Source organism: Sinocyclocheilus rhinocerous, unplaced genomic scaffold (assembly GCF_001515625.1).
Source record: "Sinocyclocheilus rhinocerous isolate Xijiao unplaced genomic scaffold, SAMN03320098_v1.1 scaffold360, whole genome shotgun sequence".
In the NCBI taxonomy this organism is placed as follows: domain Eukaryota; kingdom Metazoa; phylum Chordata; class Actinopteri; order Cypriniformes; family Cyprinidae; genus Sinocyclocheilus; species Sinocyclocheilus rhinocerous.
This window is the reverse complement of record NW_015653490.1, coordinates 745,936-766,178: the sequence shown is the minus strand read 5'-3', so window position 1 is coordinate 766,178 and position 20,243 is coordinate 745,936. Positions and strand designations below refer to the sequence as shown.

Here is a 20,243-nt window from a genome sequence, read left to right as displayed (position 1 = left end):
TTAAACGGCTGTTCAGGATGATTACATTGAAACAGATCCTCTCGCAAGTGTGCCCAGGGGACTAGTTCTTTTTGCTGGATCTGAAAGACGCCTACTTTCACATCCAGATAGCCCCCCACTGCAGACGATTCTTAAGATTCGCCTTCAAGGGAGTGGCATATCAATACACGGTCCTTGGCGGATCTCGTTCCTGGGAACAGTTCTCGACTCAGCCCGAATGAGGGCGGTAGTCGCGCCAGAACGTGCACTGGCCATTCAGCAGCTCATGGCCTCATTCAAAGTTGGAGCCCCTCGCCCTCTCAAGACGTTTCAGAAGATGCTGGGCCTCATGGCCTCGCGTCTCCGGTAGGAACCGGTGGAAACCGCCGCACGTTTCGCCGCTCCAAAGACGAGCCCGCCGGCCGCGGCTCACTCAAGCCCACTAGGCCGCTCCGAAGATAGGCCTGCCGGCTGCGCCGTTCTCAAGCCCGCCGGCCGCCATTGACCCAAGCCCGCCGGTCACCGCAACGACAAGCCTGCCGGCTGCCCAGTTCACCCGTAATCAGAAGAGGAGAAGGAGGAGAAATTACTGGCTGAGGGCCCTCTTCTTCACCCGAGAGCGCGCCCAAGTGCTCGCTTCAGTATCGGCTCCAGCCCCAGAGCTCACTCCAGTGTCGGCTCTAGCCCCTGAGTCCGCTCCAGTGTCGGCTCCAGCCCCTGAGTTCGCTCCAGTGCCAGCTCCTCGAAAGCGCCTTGCTGTGCCTGCTCCTCCAGAGCACCCTCCAGTGCCAGCTCCTCGAAAGCGCCTTGCTGTGCCTGCTCCTCCAGATCACCCTCCAGTGCCAGCTCCTCGTAAGTGCTTCCCAGTCCCCGAATCCAGCCCAGAATGGGCTCCTGTTCCCGAGTATAGCCCACGCAGGGCTCCAGTTCCCGAGTATAGCCCACGGAGGGCTCCTATCCCCGAGTTTAGCCCACGGAGGGCTCCAGTTCCTGAGTTTAGCCCACGGGGGCCTCCAGTTCCAGAGTATAGCCCACGGACGGCTCCAGTTCCGAGTATAGCCCACGGAGGGCTCCAGTTCCTGAGTTTAGCCCACGGGGGCCTCCAGTTCCAGAGTATAGCCCACGGACGGCTCCAGTTCCGAGTATAGCCCACGGAGGGCTCCAGTTCCTGAGTTTAGCCCACGGGGGCCTCCAGTTCCAGAGTATAGCCCACGGACGGCTCCAGTTCCGAGTATAGCCCACGGAGGGCTCCAGTTCCCGAGTTTAGCCCAGTGAGGGCTCCTGTCCCCGTGTTTAGCCCAAGGAGGGCTCCAGTCCCTGAATCCCGTCCAGAGGACCCTCAAGTGCCCGCTCCTCTAGTGCGCCTTCAAGTGCCCGCTCCTCCAGAGTGCCCTCAAGTGCCCGCTCCTCCAGAATGCCCTCAAGTGCCCGCTCCTCCAGAGCGCCCTCAAGTGCCCAGCTTGTCTGTAAAACAGTCATGTACTCTTAGGTCTGGATGTTTGGCTAAATAAGATGACTTTCCTCTAGTCTGACATCATTAGAGCAGACTAACTTCTTGCGATTGTTCTGCTCCCTTTTTTAGACAGTTGTACTGAGAAGACAGAATAATGGCATTAACAATGTAATATTTCTTATGACATTTTGAATCTGTTAAACGAGTCATTAAATGCATTAAACGTTCATTAAATTGTTTTTGTCAACAAATTGTTTTTGTTAAATTTTGTCATCACCTTGTCAATACAAACCTGTAAGCATTTAATTTGTCTTTATATCTGTTTTTGTCGATAGAGTGAAACAAGGTTCAATATGGTCTCTAAAAAAAAAGTAGTGCTGGGTATCTGTCACGTGTTTGTCTCTGTTTAGTTCCTGTTTGCCCCTATTTGATTCAGTTCCTGTCCTCATTTAGTTAATCATCATTTATTCTGTTCACCTGTATTGATTGAGTTCCTCACCTGTTTCAGTTCTCCCTAATTATGTTCCATGTGTTTATATACCCTGTGTTTTCCTGTTTCCCTGTCTTGCTTTAAAGTTACATTGTGGTGTTTATTCCTATGTCCGTCAGTGTTAAACTCTTGGATTGATCATTAAAGACTCACCTTTGGATTACCCCTTCACTGTATGCCTCATCTAACCCACATCGTGACAAATAGAGGTGTTTTTTTTTTTTCTGACAGTATTTATTTGCATCTGCCTTTTTTATACATTTGCATAGTGTTCCGTTTTTATTGTTTAGACACAATATTTGTTAAATGACATTCATATTTTGACATTTACTTAATTACTTAAATTAAGTACCGATTACTTCATGTGAATTGTTTAAAATGTAAAAAAAAGTATAAAAAAAAAATCCTATCAATGACAAAAATCAATTAACTGAGTCATTAATGGTGCTTTTAAGGCAAAATTACGACTTTCTTTCTTTCTTTCTTAGTTCAAGCACTTAACTTCATGCTTGACATGCTAAATACATGGAACCACCTTTAGCCGGAAACAGGCCAGTGTCCTGACATGAAGTTGAGTGACAAGGGCAACCCTTCAGTACTGAATGTGTGACTGAACACCAAGTTAGACAACCTCAGACTTCTCATCCTGGTCTGAAATGGTCACCTGAGAGAGATGGAAGAGTTCGCTCAGCCATCAGATCGCATGACCTATTGTTTGTTCTGTGGGGGATACAGCTGGTTTCCCCTGAGGGGCTGGAATAGGATACTCTCTACTTGAGCTGATCAGTGCAAATGAAACCATCGGTATACAAAATGGGGACAACACAACACAAGAACAATATATTTATGAGATGTCAAGTACATTGCTATTTTAATATTTTATAAAATCTGGTTTATTTCTGTGATGGCAATGCTAAATTGTTTAGCAGCCATTACTCCAGTCTTCAGTGTCACATGATCCTTCAGAAATCATTCTAATATGCTGATTTGCTGCATAATTATAATATTATACATTTTGAGCCACTAAAAATAGTAATTATCTTCATATTATTGCTGGTATAACATATAGATTTATTAGTGTTTTAAAGGTTAACTTTAAGTGAGTATTAGAAGACAGCAATGGTAATATACGTGCAAAAATTAGAGGAGTAAGCAAGCATTCACAATTAAATATTGATTATTGCTCTATAAATTAAGAAAAATCTTCATTACCAATATATTGTGAATCCCTAATAAAGAGCATCTCATTCCCTTTGCATTCAGCAATGGCTTGCCTGAAACCTTCCTGACCATCTTCTCCAGCTCATCTGTAAGGATGGAGAGATCAGACGAAAGAGAGGAGCTTATTAGGCGAGAGGGTTGACAGCACACTTGGTATGCATGAGAACGGCGAGAGTAACCTTTTATCAATCAGCTTTCATCACTGACCAGCCCTATTGAGGGAACACGAAATAGGTGGTCAGCAACATTTTTCCTTCTTTTTATTTTACCGGCTTATTGCTGCAGCAGCTAAACCTCTGAAGCCCCTGCTTTTATGATGCTTAGATTGGTTTAGTTAAACGCAATACCATCTCTCATTTACTCTGACCATAGACAGGCAGGTCATTTAGATGTATGCTGTCAATAGTGTCCTTTCAATAAATAATGAATATCTGGTACTGCTAAAAGGGCTTGAGAAGTTTTGGCTGCCGAAATGCTCTGGCATCCCTCTTTAATACACACGGCCTCTCCGGGTCTCCATTGTATTTAAACATGTTCCGGCACAGCGCTTTAGATAAATCGTTCTGTCTCTCAGGAACACTGACTTCCAGGCTTGTGTTGATGTGGAACAGACAGTGAAAGTTCTCAGGCTTTTCAGTGCGCCGGGGGATGGATGGAGGGGGAGGAAGAATGGTGTAGAGAGGCATTTAGCGTTTCACCCCAAAGGCACTCGAAATTCTCGCCCGGTCTTTGAGGTGTCGGGCACAAATAGTCCTGCGAAAAGGGGCAGATGGGAGAGCGATTGGAGGGACACTCGGTTTGGCAGTCTGGCTGGTGGGCGGGACTTTCAGAGATGAAATGTTGCATAAATAATGCCAGAGGGGGGCGCTGGGTCCTCTGTTGCCATGGAGACCTTTGTGGCTGACTGAGCCAGTGTTGTGCGCGAGGCGCTTGGAAGCTGCGGCTGGCAGACCGGCCGCGCCTGTAATGAGTTGAGGAATTTCTCTAATGGGAAGAGCTAAGTGGAAGGATGGTCGACGGGTTGGCTTTACACTGATCTCTGCGACCGGTTGCTCAGGTGTGTGGTGTGAGACGAGGTACGGCTATTTTGTCCTGATTTGTGCTGGGAAAGAAAGGAAGAAAATGTTTGTGATTTTAAAGGTTGAGTTTGAAGTTTCTGAACTTTAACTGGATTATATGTATGCTTTGCTAATTAGTGATATCCGGTTAAGATGTTCATGCAAGTAGTTTTTTTCTTTTGCTTTTAGACATCTGTTGTGTTTCTCATTAGGTATGGTACAGTATAATACAGCAAAACAACCCTATTCATTGGCGCTAATTCTCATTGATTGGATTTCCAGCCTTACTTATACTGGTTTTTATTGGTAGATTTTAGTCACACTTAACTGTCAGTTCTCATTATGTTATTTTTAAAATTTGAATTATGCATTAGTTTGCATGTAAAGGATTTCCTTGCAGTTCTTTTCTTTTAACTATGATCAACAGGTGCTGCTGGTTTATCTTCATTATTAGTGGTTTGCGACAATAATTCACCTTGTTTGATAGTGTTGTTGCTCCAGAATATCTGATCAGAGGATTAATATATTAACATATTAATTATTTTTAATGAACTTTTTTCCAAGACGTTTGAGTTCCCCTAAGAAACTTTGCACTCTCAAAGTTTCTTAGGGGAACTCAAAGTTTCTCTGAGAATTTGCTTGCACAACTTTCTCTGTCTCAAGACGTTTGCGTTCTCTCAGAAAACTTCAGAGAGAAAGAGAGAGAGTGCAAAAGTTGCACGAGTGAAAGCAAAGTTTGTCAAAGCAACAATGCAAGAAAAATGCAAAAGCGCAGCATTATAAGTCTTCCTCTCATTGCATTCTAATTTTTTTTCATCACCATGTCCCCTTTTAATGCTTTGTATATTTGTGAATGTTTTTCATTGATGATGCAAAACACAGAGTTTCTAATTGATTGATTAATACAGACAGATTGAACTGATTTAAGCTAATGAACAAACTACCAACTCAACTGTTTTTGAATTTTAAATAAGAGACATAAGACATAACAATGTCTCTGTGCTTATATACCCGCATGTAATGTGACGGGAGGGAATGCAAAACTAATTTTATGACACAATCTTTAGAAAGCATAGTTGCCAAGTGTTGCACATTACAATCGTAGCAATATTCACAATGTTGCTTTATCTCCGACAAAATGTATTGTTATTATTCAATATATTGCTCAGACTAATCTGAAAAGAGCTCTGTTAAATGGCGAGCACAGCCATGCAAAGGCATCTTTCTTTGGATTTAATTACTTACAGTAGGATGTATCTCTCTGTGGGCAGGATGCATTCCACAGTCCATATCCTCTTTTAATGTGTCAGTGTCCTGAACTGCACAAATGTGAGAAGCGAAAAATCTTATGGGAGAAGTGTGAACGGTGTGAGAAAGAGAGAGCTGAGAGAGCAAGACGGAGAGGAAAGCAGTTTAATTTATTGCACTTCTGTGGCTTGTTTGTTGGCTTAGAGCTGGTTGGTTGTGATTAAGTGCGGATGAAGAGGGGTGTTTTGGAATTGAAAATGGATAAAAATGGATAAATTGTTGTTTTGGTGTCTGGAAATTGGGCCTGGCTGGACACACCATCATTTGATTCAGTCCACAAATGGCTTTCAGAGCTGGATCAATAAACTCTCCAATTGTACGACCCTCGTATGCATGTGGTTACGGATCAGACCCCCATCGACCCTCCTGCCCAGCTGTAATTAAAGCAGGTACCGGTGACAAGAACTCCTGCTGTGGAGCGTCTGATTGTTTTCTGAGTTCGAATTTTATCTCCATTTCCCTGTTCTGGACTGTTTCTCAACCCTGATGTGCTGGAATAAAAACACTTTGGGGTCTCGTGCTGGTCTTTTGTCCTTCTCTTAAGGCTTCTCGTTGGAGGAAGCACTGTTTCCTGGTGCCGGGCTTCAGGCTCTAATCTTGGCTGCCTGGAGGGGGCAGCTTGGGGCTGGCTGTCTAAGTGATTATATGTGCCGTCCGGTTATGGAATGGGCCTTTATTGGTGCTGATGGTGCACTTTCTGTCCCAGCTGGGGCGTTAGTGGTGATTATCATCTCTCAGGGCCGGCCGGAGTTCTGCCTGTTTGATTTATAGCTGGCGGGCACGCTGCTCCACAAATTCTACAGAAGTTTCTCTATGGGACGAGAGTTTAATCTAATCTAAAATAAGTTTGTAACTCAATATAATTATAGGAGAGAACAAAATGTGCCCTCTATAGGAAATTTTAAAATGACATATTGAATGTAATTAGTGGTTCTTGCTTTAGGCTTTATTGGATTAGGCATATGAACAAACCTCCAACTCTAAGTACTAGTGTGTTACCTCAGATTGTCCAGAAGAAGATATTTTACTTTTCTAAATGATCAGATGTACAATTTTTACCTAGTGGATAATAAAACAGACAAACAGATCCCATAGACCTGCATTGAAGGAGGAACGTGAGCCAAATCTAGAGACCCGAATAGATTAAACAACATGCTGAAATGTCTTGATTCTGATTATTCTTGATTCAATTAGATTCTGATCTCAATTTGATTCGATATGAGTTCATTTGAATCGATTCATTCACTATATCAGGTACAGTACATGTTAATTTTTCTAAAGGAAACAAATCTCTCTCAACTGAAGATGTAAAATAAATAGGGAACCCTGTCAGTTGGTACATTACTAACGTTAAAACAACATTTATTGTTCGAGTTCCCTGAGAATTTGAAATCTGAGACTGTTTCTTATGAAAATTAACAAAGAACAAGCTTAGTGTGATTATTGAATGGCAAGCACACTACAAATAATGTTTAGTGAAGTTTTGTTCATGCATCAACAGACAACAAAATAGACTAAAAGACTTAAAGACTTAAAAGACTTAAGGATTTAAGAATCGATATCAATATTGTTAAAATAAAGATTAATCAATATTATCCATCCAGCCCAACCAACAACTACATGGCAAAATGCAAAAACAGTAAGAACACATTAGAAGCCACATTAGAAAATGCATAGCAACACGGTAAAACACTCAGAGCACATTAACAAATACATAAGAACGCTTTAGCATAACAATAGCAACTTTTGCACAATTAAATACCACTTATATTTTTTTCAGAAAATGGACAATATTAGTTCAGCTGTTACTGTCAGCTGTGTACAGTTTTAATAAGAATGTTGTATTTCAGTAATCTTCACATGTTTGTAGTACAAGCGATGTAGAGTAATGGCGCTTAAGGAAATTTGTTAACTGACCATCTCTCTTTCTCTTTTTCTCAGGAACTGCAGTTTGAAAGATTAACTCGAGAGCTGGAGGCGGAACGTCAGATAGTGGCTACTCAGCTGGAGCGATGCAAACTGGGATCTGAGACAGGTGGCAGCATGAGCAGTATCAGGTAATGCTAATGCACTGTGTGGGAGTGTGCAGGTGCTATCGAATGCTTCAACAAGTCTGTATAATGAGACCATGCTGCCTGAAGGATGTAATTGTACGGTTAAGGAAACTCTGACAATATTCTTGACTTCTTTGTGCAGGGGTCAGAGTGGAGTTCATGCAATTTCAGGTTCATAATGTGATTTACATACAGCACCGTGAATTTGTATATGAAAGAGAGAGTGTACATGAGTGCGTGGGTCCACATGTTGGTGGATTTCCATCTGCGGATCTAAATGCTAATGTTTTTGTCTAGATGTGCACATGTGATTCTGTCACATGAGGTTTCACGGGTTAAATATGTGTGTGTGCATTTGTGAATTGAGATACTTTGTACTTTCTTTAAAAAAAAAATGCATGCATAAAAAATTAATCTAAGGGGAACCAGTTTCCTCTTAAGTGACTGTCACATTAGCTTCCTCAACATTCAATAGCAATTAACATCATTTAGCTTTAGTTAACATTCCTCACACTTGTTAATTATGTGCATCTCTTGGAGGCTTGACCTTCCAGGAATCTGGTGTTGAGAGTTTCTTGGTTTTATTGAAAGAGGAAGGGAAGCGAAACAGTGGAGGACTAATGAAATCTTGAGCTTCTTAAATGCACTGTATGAAGATGTTTGACTGTTGAGAATTTCACATCAGTAGGACAATGTGTGCATGTAACTGTGCAAAACTAGAAGGTAACTTGTCCTTCATTTTTACCACACATTTTTACTCCCTATTCACAATGTCTTTTATGAAAGGAATCAGTCTTTATCCGGTCCGAAGAAACAGCAGGGCAAGAAAGAAATGAAGTCCTGCTGCGCTCAGAGCCTCAAGGTTTCCATTGAGAGCTTGTGCGGGAAGGAAGCTATAATGTTACTCTGCTACATAATATTGATTTAGCCTTTTAATTTGCCATAAGTGAACCGTTGCACAATAGCTGATTCAGATTTTCATTCAGCTGATCGTTCCAGAGGCCTTCTGTGAAAAACACTTATTCAAACCTGCTCTCTCGTGGTGTTGCTCTGTTTGTGGTTTAAGTTATGATTGACTTGTCCACAAGAAATGCAATTCTTAATCAGTAGCGCTTTCTATGAAGCTGTGCTGTGCTCGGGTCCTCCTGCGATATTCCTACCTATGCGAGGAAACCGTAATCATGACGGTTATGGCGTTATTTTAATGACAAATGTCGAGAGCGCATTATTGTAGCGCGAAAGCACATTAATATAATGCGCAAGCGCGAATCTCTCCGCTCGCGCGCGGATTTCCTTTGCTCTCGCATAATATCTATAGTGCATGAGCACAGAGAGATTTGAGAGTGCACAGGACACACTTTGAGCTAGAGGAGAGACACGTTTTAAGCGCGCACGCTCAGATACACGCTGCTCTCGCCCAGAGAGAGTGCGTGCGCTTAAAACGTTTCTTTCGTCTGGTTTTGTGCGAGAGCAAAGGAAATTCGTGCGCGAGCGGAGAGATTTGCGCTCGCGCAATATATTAATGTGCTTTCGCGCTACAATAATGTGCTCTCGACATTTGTCATTAAAATAACGCCATAGACGGTTGGTCAAAATGAAAATCTGTCTTCTCATATACAAGCTGCATATACAAGTCAGAATACAATTGAACAATTTAAGAAAATGAAGCCTTTTTGGATTATATTTTCATGACCTTTCTGTATTTTTTTTCTCCTGCATTTTTACCATCATGTGTCTGGGTGTTTTAATTTCATCCCTTCACTCCCACCCCCAGTATTTATTTTCCTTTTATTTCTGAATATTTTACAGTATTTTATTAATTAAATCAGGATAAATTAAATGCAGCACAACAAATATTATTTAATTACTTTAGCATTATTTTTGTATTATATTACAAAAAACTCTGTATTGTATATTTAAAAAATATTATACAAAAACCTTTACGGTCCCACAAATACACCTCATTAATTTATTATGATTTATTCTGTTAGATTCACCCAATAATCATTTTACATAAATAATAGTAACCACTGCTAGTAACCTTTATTAAAAAATAAATAAATAAATAAATAAAAACCGTATATTGCATGTTTAGTACCAAATTTTGTGTATTACGTATTATTCTGTTAAATGCATATTAACATGGCTACAATTATTTATGAAATGATAACAGACAGTATGTTAAATGTCATTATGAATGCTTTTATATTCCATATATAAACAGCAAGTGTTACTGTTTTGTCTTCAATCTTTAGTTGTGTGTGTAGATTTCTGCTATCTGGTACATATTGTTGGGTTTGATATTTGAGCCAGAGAGACACGAAGCCAGTGTCTGCTAGCAATGACTTATCAGTCTGACAGTTTGGAAGCCTGAACAAACTGGAGATGCTATTACAGTAGACTGGCCTTGATTGTCAAATGAGTCTCCTGGGAATTCTGGGTAGAGTTGATAAAGATACTCTCGGCTCACAGGGAAGGTGCATGCTTGCATTGACACACCGAAAAAGCCAAAAAAAAAAGTACAGTTCAAGTTGTGGTAGACTGAAGCCTGGGTAGTTTCTGGATGGACTTTAAGATGGTTATTTTCTGAGCGTGAACTAATCTGAAATGTGTCTGCTAAACTTTTCATAGAGCGTAAAAATGCAAATGAGACATTTTCGACTGTAAACATGGCACCACATGTCTTGTATAATTGGAAACCTCATGGCCAAAAAAACAATTTAAACCGGATGCACATTTCATTTCTCTTTTTGCTTGTGCTTTTCTATGTTTTCAGTGGCAGCACACAGAGTTGAGTAAATATTGAGCGTGATTCATGTGTGTTAATGTGTTACTGCTGTAAATCCAGTCACTCTCTGGCACTGGATCTGTCTGGTTCACTGCTGTCTGGAACACGTCCTACCCAATAACGTGATTACACACAAACACATACCCAGTCACTTTTCCTTCTTCTGTGGTGTCATGTTTTCCTCTATTTTGGTTTGGTGGGAACTCTCCTAAAGCAAAACTAAGTTTCTAAGTTGATTTTTAACAGGCTCACATGTAAATTTTATTAAACGTTCAGCACACGTCTATCACGGCTCTCTCATCTCTTTCAGGTCGGATGGTAAAAATATTCTGAGTGAATAACCTTTAGTCTTTATTCTGTCAGGAGACATCGCTTCCGTTTGACAGTCAATCTCCTGATGCTGAGCGTTTGGAAATAACTTTAAGGAGAGATAGCAGACATCAGGAAGTGAGATAGGCCTGCTTCTCTCAATCAACTGCTGCTTCCCGTCAGCTCTCCTTTTGGGCATTTTCGACAGACCCCAAGTACATTTATATAGTAGGTACCTTTACATGTTTGACTCGAAGATCCCCCACATTCTAGACAATATTTAAAGCCCCAATACGATATTCTGTACTTCTGATGTAATGACAGAAGTAAAGCCATCTTTTTATCTGTCATAGGCATATTTATAGAACACATAATTTTCGGGAATCTTAGGCATGTTTTAAATAAATATGTGTGGGACTAGCCAACATTTATGACACACAAAAATGCTGTCTAGGTAGGCATCTCAAAATTTTGAAATTAGCCTTGGTTTACCCTGGATCTTAAAGATGTCTTCATTCAAAACGGGCATCACTTGGATTAGTTGTTTGACTGCTTTCAGTATTAGAATTTGGGTAATTCATAGTGCACAGATGTTAGTATGGAGAAGATATGAACATCCTCAATATTAATATTAAATGTTGCATGCATGTGTGTTGATGCAGTGGCTCTGTGTCTATAGCCCCCTTTCCTTTCTTTCTCTTCCTCCATCTTTTTTTCTCAGTGCCTGGGGAACAGCAGGCAGTGTTTAGTAAAAGGTCATCGCTGAATAACATGTCTGACTGTGTGTTCTCTATGTGGCCGATTCCCCCCAAAGGTCTCGGCTCTCTGTGCATTTCCATTTTTCACTCAAAATTCCTCTCACTCACTGCATATTAAAGTCAGCTGGAGGCTTTCAGACAAATTTAAATCTGTGTGCTTTAAGGTGCAGAGATCTACGGGTTTGAAACAACATGAGGGTGAGTAATTAATGATATAATTTTCATTTTTGGGTGAACTAACCCTTTAACAGATCTCTGCACCTTAAAGCACTTTAAAGGCCTGTTTCCACCTCAAAGTTAAAAGTACAACACGTAATTGTGAAATCGATTTAACATGAGAAATAGTTGCAATTGTGAAAAATAGTCACAGTTGTGAGGGGAAAAAAAGTCACTGATTTTGAATTGTGAGATTTAACATCATAAATATATGAAATGGAGTCGTGGTTTGGTGAAATTCACATAAATTGTGACACTGTAAAGGTACAGTTTACTTGCTTACTAACGGATCCTCTGCAGTGAATGGATACCGTCAGAATATGAGTCCAAACAGTTGAGATCACAGTCTTGTGAAGTGAAAAGCTGCATGTTTGTACAAAACAAATCCATCATTAAGGCATTTTAACCTTCAACTGTTGCTTCTGGCCAAAATACCAATCCATAATCCATAATAATGCTTCCTCCAGTCCATCCCCTGTTGTCCTCTCATATCACTGGCATATTTGTTGTAGAACTGTTTTGGACTGTTTTCACTTGTAAATGCTGTTTGATCTGTGCATATTTCTCTCCTGATTCAGACAAGATGATCTTTTTATTGGAGAAAGCAATATATAGGTATAGGGGTTTGAAGTAAAAAATGTCTTGATGGATTTGTTGATTACAAACATGCAGCTTTTCACTTCATAATATGTTAATTGATGGACTGGTGTTGTGTGGATTATTGTGATGTTTTTATCAGTGTTATGGAATTTTGAAAGTTATCACTTTAAATGGTGAGAAATAAAGACTCTGAAAGCAACTGTATCTAAGAAACAGAAGATTTATTCTCGCAAGAAGGTCAAAGAGTCATACAGTGCATCTGCAGAGTGTGTGAAAAAAGACAATCCTTCGTCCAAAAATCTTTTATGCTCCAAACCAGTGGTTTTAAATTCCAGTCCTTGTGACCTCCCCGCTCATGGCCACAATTTAACTACAACATAGAAACAGATTCTTAATATGTGGCCACAATATTCTTTTATTTTCTTACGAGTGTCATGTGCGGGGCTTTATAATAAACTCAATTACCTTTTTTATAGAGATCACCTTGGTCTGTGTACATTTGCAGAGACCATCCATTAGTATGAAGACAACCAGCTTAATTTCTCAATGTGCAAAGAAGCACTTAATATTATCTTTTTACAAACTCACACCAGAAAGCTTTTATATTTATAGAAGCAGTTACCTTTGCATTAATGAAGCTCTTCTTAAATTTACTCCTTCGCTGCAGAGCATATTTAACCTCTTGTTTGTTTGTGTTTGTGCACGGTTAGCTCCATTCAGCATCTTTCCCGCTGAACATCTGCTGTCCCAGTTAGGTGTGCGGTGTGTGTGTGTGCATGCGGGTGGGCCGCTTCAGGTCTCTCTTCTCTAAACGGCTGCTGTAACCTACAGAGAGGACATTAAGGCAAAGCTCTTTCACACTATTTCTGCTAGTTCCTTTCTATTCTATGCTATATTTTTAGAGCCGCGACTTCCTTGGCTCTCGGGCTGAAGGCAATGTGTTATTATTCAAATTGGATAATAGGTTGCCAGTCAGCGCTTCAGCGAATAATGTACCGTGGTGAATTGCTTCGCCTGAAAGCATGACTGTCCATTTTGCTTCAACTGAAGTTCTGCACGTATCTTTTAAACGGCAGAGGTTGTGCATAAAGTGTAAGCTGGTGGAAGTCATTATCCTAAAGACCATGTGACTACAAACAGGAGTAAATTGGAGGGAAAAATTGAATTATCGGGAGATTTCCTTGAATGTTATTTTGTAAAGATTGAAGTCTCATTTTCGGATCAAGGATGTCAAGATAAACTTATGTTAGCACCTCTGTGCAACGGCAGTAATACTAAACTTGTCAAGAATCAATGGTGGGAATGAATTTAAATTTTGAAGTTTGTTCAGATTCTTTACTGTTGTGGTATTGTGATTACATACTATTGGTTAGAATTTGTCCAGACTGAAGCGATGGATGTCGTTACCACTGGGAAAATGCACACTGGAAGGACGTTTTGAAGGTTTTAATTCATGATGCCAAAATAAGCCTCTTAGAGCCTGTCCGCACAAGGGACCATGATTACTCTGAACAGAATTACCCACACTTAATAGAATGACATTATGAGAAAAATTAAATCATCAGAGCCCTTCCAATATAACCAAGCCTTGATTTTCAATTAACTTATTGGTAAGCCCCTCCCCTCGAACACAGATGAGCCAATGGCAGTTGAGTAACAGTTGCACGGGGACCGGAACTCGAACATCTTTAGGTTTCAGCGCCATAGAGAAACATTGGAAGATCCGAAGCTTTCATCGGTTTGATAGTGTTTATGCTACAAAAATGGCAAAACCATGTGCCTGGGGTACTTGTAACACTGATTCCAGGTATCCTGAGGGGATGGGCAATGGAATTAATTTTATTCCATTTCCTAAACCCAAATAAAATGTCCCTAAGCATTCAACCCCAATCCCAATGAAGACGAAAACGTTCATTTTCTGGTTTTCATGCTCTCATTAAGTTACCATTTTCATCTGCTCAAGCAATAACGTTAATGTCATTTTGTGCTTCAGCAAGGTATCTCTGGCTAAAACTAGCTAACATTAAAGTTAGTGAGTCCATGCTAACGTACAAACCTAAATAGCTAACTGTTCTCACTACATGTACAGTGTAGTTCAAAAACACTACATGTAGTAGGTCAAAAACTTAAACGAAGGTCTGCATTTCAGTGCCTCTCCATATTAAACTGGTTAAATGTACATTAATTTAATCTTATCCTGCGGTACGTGAATCGTGGATGTTGTCATCTGTGATCGTGACAACCGTAATATGAGGCTTCTCCCTCTTGCATTGTGATCTGTAAACCCTCGCTTCCAAATTAATCTTGTTACCCACCATATTTATTTTTAAAATCTTTATATCCCTCCATTGCATATTTAAGTCCCACTTGAATGGTGGTCCTTCTGTGTCCAAAATTTATCAAAAACATCTTGGGACAAGGTTTTCACACTGACAGCTGTCATTGTAAGACAGTTAGCAAAGTTTGTTTGTCCGAGTTAGCAACAGTAACTAAGGGGGCTTATCGATAGGTTTATCGATAAGCCCCTTATCGATAGGTCAATTATGCCTCAGTTATGCCTACGTCAAAAACAGACAATGACAAGGTACAGTATCTTTAGCAATTGAGCATTGAACATGCATGACATATTTAAAAAGATTTGGAATTGATTATTGTGTAGTCTTATTAATATTATACATGCTGATTTCAGGGGGTTTTTTTGTACATTTTACATTATTTTCTCTCACTAAAAAGCCATTTAGAAAGAGACAAATAACAAAATGGTGATTTAAAAACTATAGTGGCCAGTCACATCACCTAAGATATGCACATTTTCTTATACTGTATATGATTATTTAAAAAAATGTTGTTTTTGGACATGTAATTTTAATTTGTGCCCCATCAGATCACATTTTGCTTAATGTGCGATCAGTGTGGCCAATCAGTACGGTTAATCATTTATTGTATTTTAATGCATCCTTGCTTTAATTCAGCAAGGATGCATTAAATTAATCATAAGTGGCAATAAAGACATTTATAAAGATTTGTTTCAAATAAATGCTGTCCCATTGAACTTTCTATTCATCAAAGAATCTTGAGGAAGAACCTAAAAAAAATATTAAGCAGCATAATTGTTTTCCACTTTGATAATAATAAGAAATGTTTCTTGAGCACCAAATAAGAATATTAGAATGATTTCTGAAGGATGATGCGACACTGAAGACTGGAGTAATAATTGCTGAAACTTCAGTTTGGTATCACAGAAATAAATTATGTTTTTTAAATATAATATAGAAAATTGTTATTTAAATTTTTAGTTATTAATAATTTTAATATTTTAAATGATAATTAATTATAATAACTAAAAATATTTCACAATATTACAATTTTTACTGTATTTTTGATCAAATAAGTGCAGCCTTTTGATTACGTTTCCTAAACCCAAACAAAACAGAGCAAAATGTCTGTAAACATTCAACCCCAATCCCAATGAAGACAAAAACATTCATTTTCTAGTTGTTATACTCTCATTAAGTTACAATTTTCATCTACTCGAGCAGAACAATAATGTCATCTTGTGCTTCAGCAAAGTATCTCTGGCTAAAACTAGCTAACATTAAAGTTAGTGAGTCCATGCTAACGTACAAACCTAAATAGCTAACTGTTCTCACTACATGTACAGTGTAGTTCAAAAACACTACATGTAGTAGGTCAAAAACTTAAACGAAGGTCTGCATTTCAGTGCCTCTCCATATTAAACTGGTTAAATGTACATTAATTTAATCTTATCCTGCGGTACGTGAATCGTGGATGTTGTCATCTGTGATCGTGACAACCGTAATATGAGGCTTCTCCCTCTTGCATTGTGATCTGTAAACCCTCGCTTCCAAATTAATCTTGTTACCCACCATATTTATTTTTAAAATCTTTATATCCCTCCATTGCATATTTAAGTCCCACTTGAATGGTGGTCCTTCTGTGTCCAAAATTTATCAAAAACATCTTGGGACAAGGTTTTCACACTGACAGCTGTCATTGTAAGACAGTTAGCAAAGTTTGTTTGTCCGAGTTAGCAACAGTAACTAAGGGGGCTTATCGATAGGTTTATCGATAAGCCCCTTATCGATAGGTCAATTATGCCTCAGTTATGCCTACGTCAAAAACAGACAATGACAAGGTACAGTATCTTTAGCAATTGAGCATTGAACATGCATGACATATTTAAAAAGATTTGGAATTGATTATTGTGTAGTCTTATTAATATTATACATGCTGATTTCAGGGGTTTTTTTTGTACATTTTACATTATTTTCTCTCACTAAAAAGCCATTTAGAAAGAGACAAATAACAAAATGGTGATTTAAAAACTATAGTGGCCAGTCACATCACCTAAGATATGCACATTTTCTTATACTGTATATGATTATTTAAAAAAATGTTGTTTTTGGACATGTAATTTTAATTTGTGCCCCATCAGATCACATTTTGCTTAATGTGCGATCAGTGTGGCCAATCAGTACGGTTAATCATTTATTGTATTTTAATGCATCCTTGCTTTAATTCAGCAAGGATGCATTAAATTAATCATAAGTGGCAATAAAGACATTTATAAAGATTTGTTTCAAATAAATGCTGTCCCATTGAACTTTCTATTCATCAAAGAATCTTGAGGAAGAACCTAAAAAAAATATTAAGCAGCATAATTGTTTTCCACTTTGATAATAATAAGAAATGTTTCTTGAGCACCAAATAAGAATATTAGAATGATTTCTGAAGGATGATGCGACACTGAAGACTGGAGTAATAATTGCTGAAACTTCAGTTTGGTATCACAGAAATAAATTATGTTTTTTAAATATAATATAGAAAATTGTTATTTAAATTTTTAGTTATTAATAATTTTAATATTTTAAATGATAATTAATTATAATAACTAAAAATATTTCACAATATTACAATTTTTACTGTATTTTTGATCAAATAAGTGCAGCCTTGGTGACTTTAAAAAATAAAACAAAAAAAATATATGGTATGTAAAGTATATAGCAAAGGATTAAAAAAACTTAAGTTAAAAAATATTTTAACTCAAAATTCACTAATAAAATAATGCATTAATTAAATGCATAATTTCTGCTTTTATTAGAATTTCTTAATATTTATTGGTAAATTTATCCATTTTCATTGAAAAGGTTCAGGGGTTTAGGTGTCTACTACTGGACATGATTAGATTCCATTACTTGGGCCAAACAAACTAGTGCTGATGTGTAGATAAGGCAAACATTAATATGCAAATCTCAGGAAAAAATGCTGTAATGGAGGAAGAGGAGTGAACTTGACCTCTAAATGAATGCTTTATTGTGTTAAAAACAATCATTTACATGTGATGAGAGGAAAAGAGGAAAAAATGGAAGCTAATAGATGGTTTGGTATGAAGCATTTAGAGGAAGTGTATAGTGTTTTGGTAGCAGGCTGGTTTAATAAATGACTTTCATTAGCTTGCAGTGGCCTGTGAAACACACAACATTGATTTTTCTCTTTCTTTCTTTAGGGGATCACTGGGCATATTGGTTAGAGAGTGTGTTTGTGTGTGTATGGCACATGCAAGCTCTCACTGAACCATGAGGTCAGTTACGGGGCCATATGTAAGTATTTGTAAAAGCCCTCAGTGGTCAGCAGTTTCTCTGTGTACGTGGGCTCTGCAGATAATGAGAAGGGCCCAGTGTGTGTGTCATCTAATCTCCTGTGTGCGCTCCCAAGCCGCCCATCACACACGCTCAACTGCTGTTTGCCACACGCAGTCTAACACTAACTGGGCCTGTTAGGCAAATTGGGCTGCTTTGAAAGGATTCTTTATTAGGGGGTTGAACCACTGCTCAGTATGAGATTGGTTTGATGTTGATGGCTGGAGTTGTTAGTCATCTAGGGAGAAAGTGCCTTCACTTTATGTGTGTGTGCAGGTACCTACTTAACCCTATTTTGGGTGCCGAATTTGTACCCAAAAGTGAGCTCATCTCCCAAATCCTTCATTGGGGGACGTAAAAATGGCATTAAAATTAAATGAATAAAGTTTCTCTGTAGTGTGAAAATGCATGTGAATGCATGCATTCACCAAAAAAAAAGTGTTATATACACATTTGCCAGATGAGCCACAAGATTAAAATGAAGCGCTGATTCATCCCTCATGTTGTGAATAATTAAATGCGTTGTATTTTTTACAATTGTGACATTTATTATGACAGTTAAACGTTAAATGTTAACAGTTAAATGTTTTCCCCTAATTTTTTAGGAATTCATTTTTTGTTGCAACTTAATATATCATTTTTTTATTTTTTTTTATTTTGCATTACAAAAAGTTTAATGTGCATAATTGAAAATGTGACAATACCAAAAAGTCCCAATGATAAGCTAATTTTTTTTTTAATGTTATGTTATTATTTTATTTTTTATTTTGAATATATGAGCAGCATTCATTGTGTGAAATTTGTCAGCTCAACCCTAATGAACCTCCAGATAAACTGAAGTGCTCATTGGTTCCTTATGTTGTGAAAAAGTAATTGTATTGAATCACATTGGACATTTATTATTGTGTCTTCAAGTTCAGTTCCACAGTGAACTAAAACAACAGATTTGATGAGGTCAGCGAATTGCTCTGATCAATGCGTGGAACTCGGTTGGCCGCACTAATTGGGAACAGCGTGTAATATACTAGAGAAATGACTCATTAAAGACAATGATTCCTGTAAGGTCAGAGACTTCAGCAGCAGTTCTGAATCTGACACTTGCTTGAATTAGCATATAGACTGACACGTTAGAGAAGTTCGGCACATCAAAGGTTGAAGTTTGTCTTGCACAGAAAGATTAATTAAGTTAATCAAAGCCATTATGATCCTGTTGAACAAACGTCCCATAAGACGTTTTTGATGAGTTCATTGAGTTCTAATAGTGTGCTTGCTACACAGGAGCCTCCCTCCTCTATTAGTGCTGCTGTTTACCCAGCCAGCTTGAGCTCAGGCCTTTACAGATTTCATAATCAAATTATTCTCCAGTCTCTCACACATCTATCTATCTATCTATCTATCTATCTGTCTATCTGTCTGTCTGTCTGTCTGAATTGTCTAAGCAACTGCATTGTGGATGGCTTACGCTACATTTTAAGCTGTGATAGGAAAAATTATTTTAATGTAGTAAAATCGACACTTAACCTTGAATGAGGTAAATGGCATTTAGGACCTTTTCTGTCCTGTTCCGTCTACAGCATAATTACACTTAAATCAGTGTTAATTAGCTGACCTTGTATAAAGACCTGAGAGATGGTGAGGGATTGAAGACAGAAGATTGAGTTATAGAAGAAGACTTCTTAAAGAATAAAGTATAGTTGATAGAAGTAGATGAAGAGAGACTGCAGCGGCCTCTGGCTGCTACTGGACTTTACATTCACACTGATGCTGTGACATTTGGCAGCTGCTTTGACTGTGCTCTCTAAAGAGAATGATAGCCTCTGTCCGCCTGCCGGATCAGCAGTCAAACACATTCACAAACTCTGCTTTCCTTCAAACGCCTTTCAAACAAGAAAATGACTGGTGAGTTTAATGATTTTTATGCACACGGGCTCAAGCAAAGGGAGATGTGCCTGCATGACTGCACTCATACAGAATAGAGCAAACACGCATAATTCTTGTACACCGAGGCGTGAGTGAGTGGAATTGACCTTCTATGTCCATTTATTTGGCTGAGGGAATCCATTTAGCATCCTAATACTGGAGATTATATTGAATTCGATTTTTATTCAGTTAATTATATGATATAGTTGTTAATTAAAATCTCTTTATACGGGATTTACGTACAGTTTAAGGCACATGTTGTTTTTTTTTATATATAGTTAATTATATTAACATTAATTAAAAGCCCTATGAAATTTGTGATCATGCTGTTTAATTATCATTGGTATGGTTTTATAGTTTTTATAGTTGTTTGTTAATGTATTATTTATTTGATTAAATTTATACTTATTTTTATATTTTATTTATTTG

At 38.5% G+C, this 20,243-nt stretch overlaps 1 protein-coding gene across 4 annotated transcripts in view; it reads left to right on the top strand.

The window, feature by feature from the left end:
• LOC107716425 (catenin delta-2-like) overlaps positions 1-20,243 on the top strand; it is a 316,783-nt gene that overhangs the window by 96,692 nt on the left and 199,848 nt on the right. The window contains exons 1-2 of one of the 4 annotated variants that reach the window (XM_016522879.1): positions 3,925-3,956; positions 7,451-7,566. In XM_016522879.1, coding sequence (XP_016378365.1) covers positions 7,553-7,566 — 14 coding nt within the window. In that variant the 5' untranslated portion in view covers positions 3,925-3,956; positions 7,451-7,552. Of the gene's footprint in view, positions 1-3,924; positions 3,957-4,072; positions 4,220-7,450; positions 7,567-20,243 lie in introns of those variants that run through there. The other 3 variants (XM_016522878.1, XM_016522877.1, XM_016522876.1) reach the window with 3 other exon arrangements.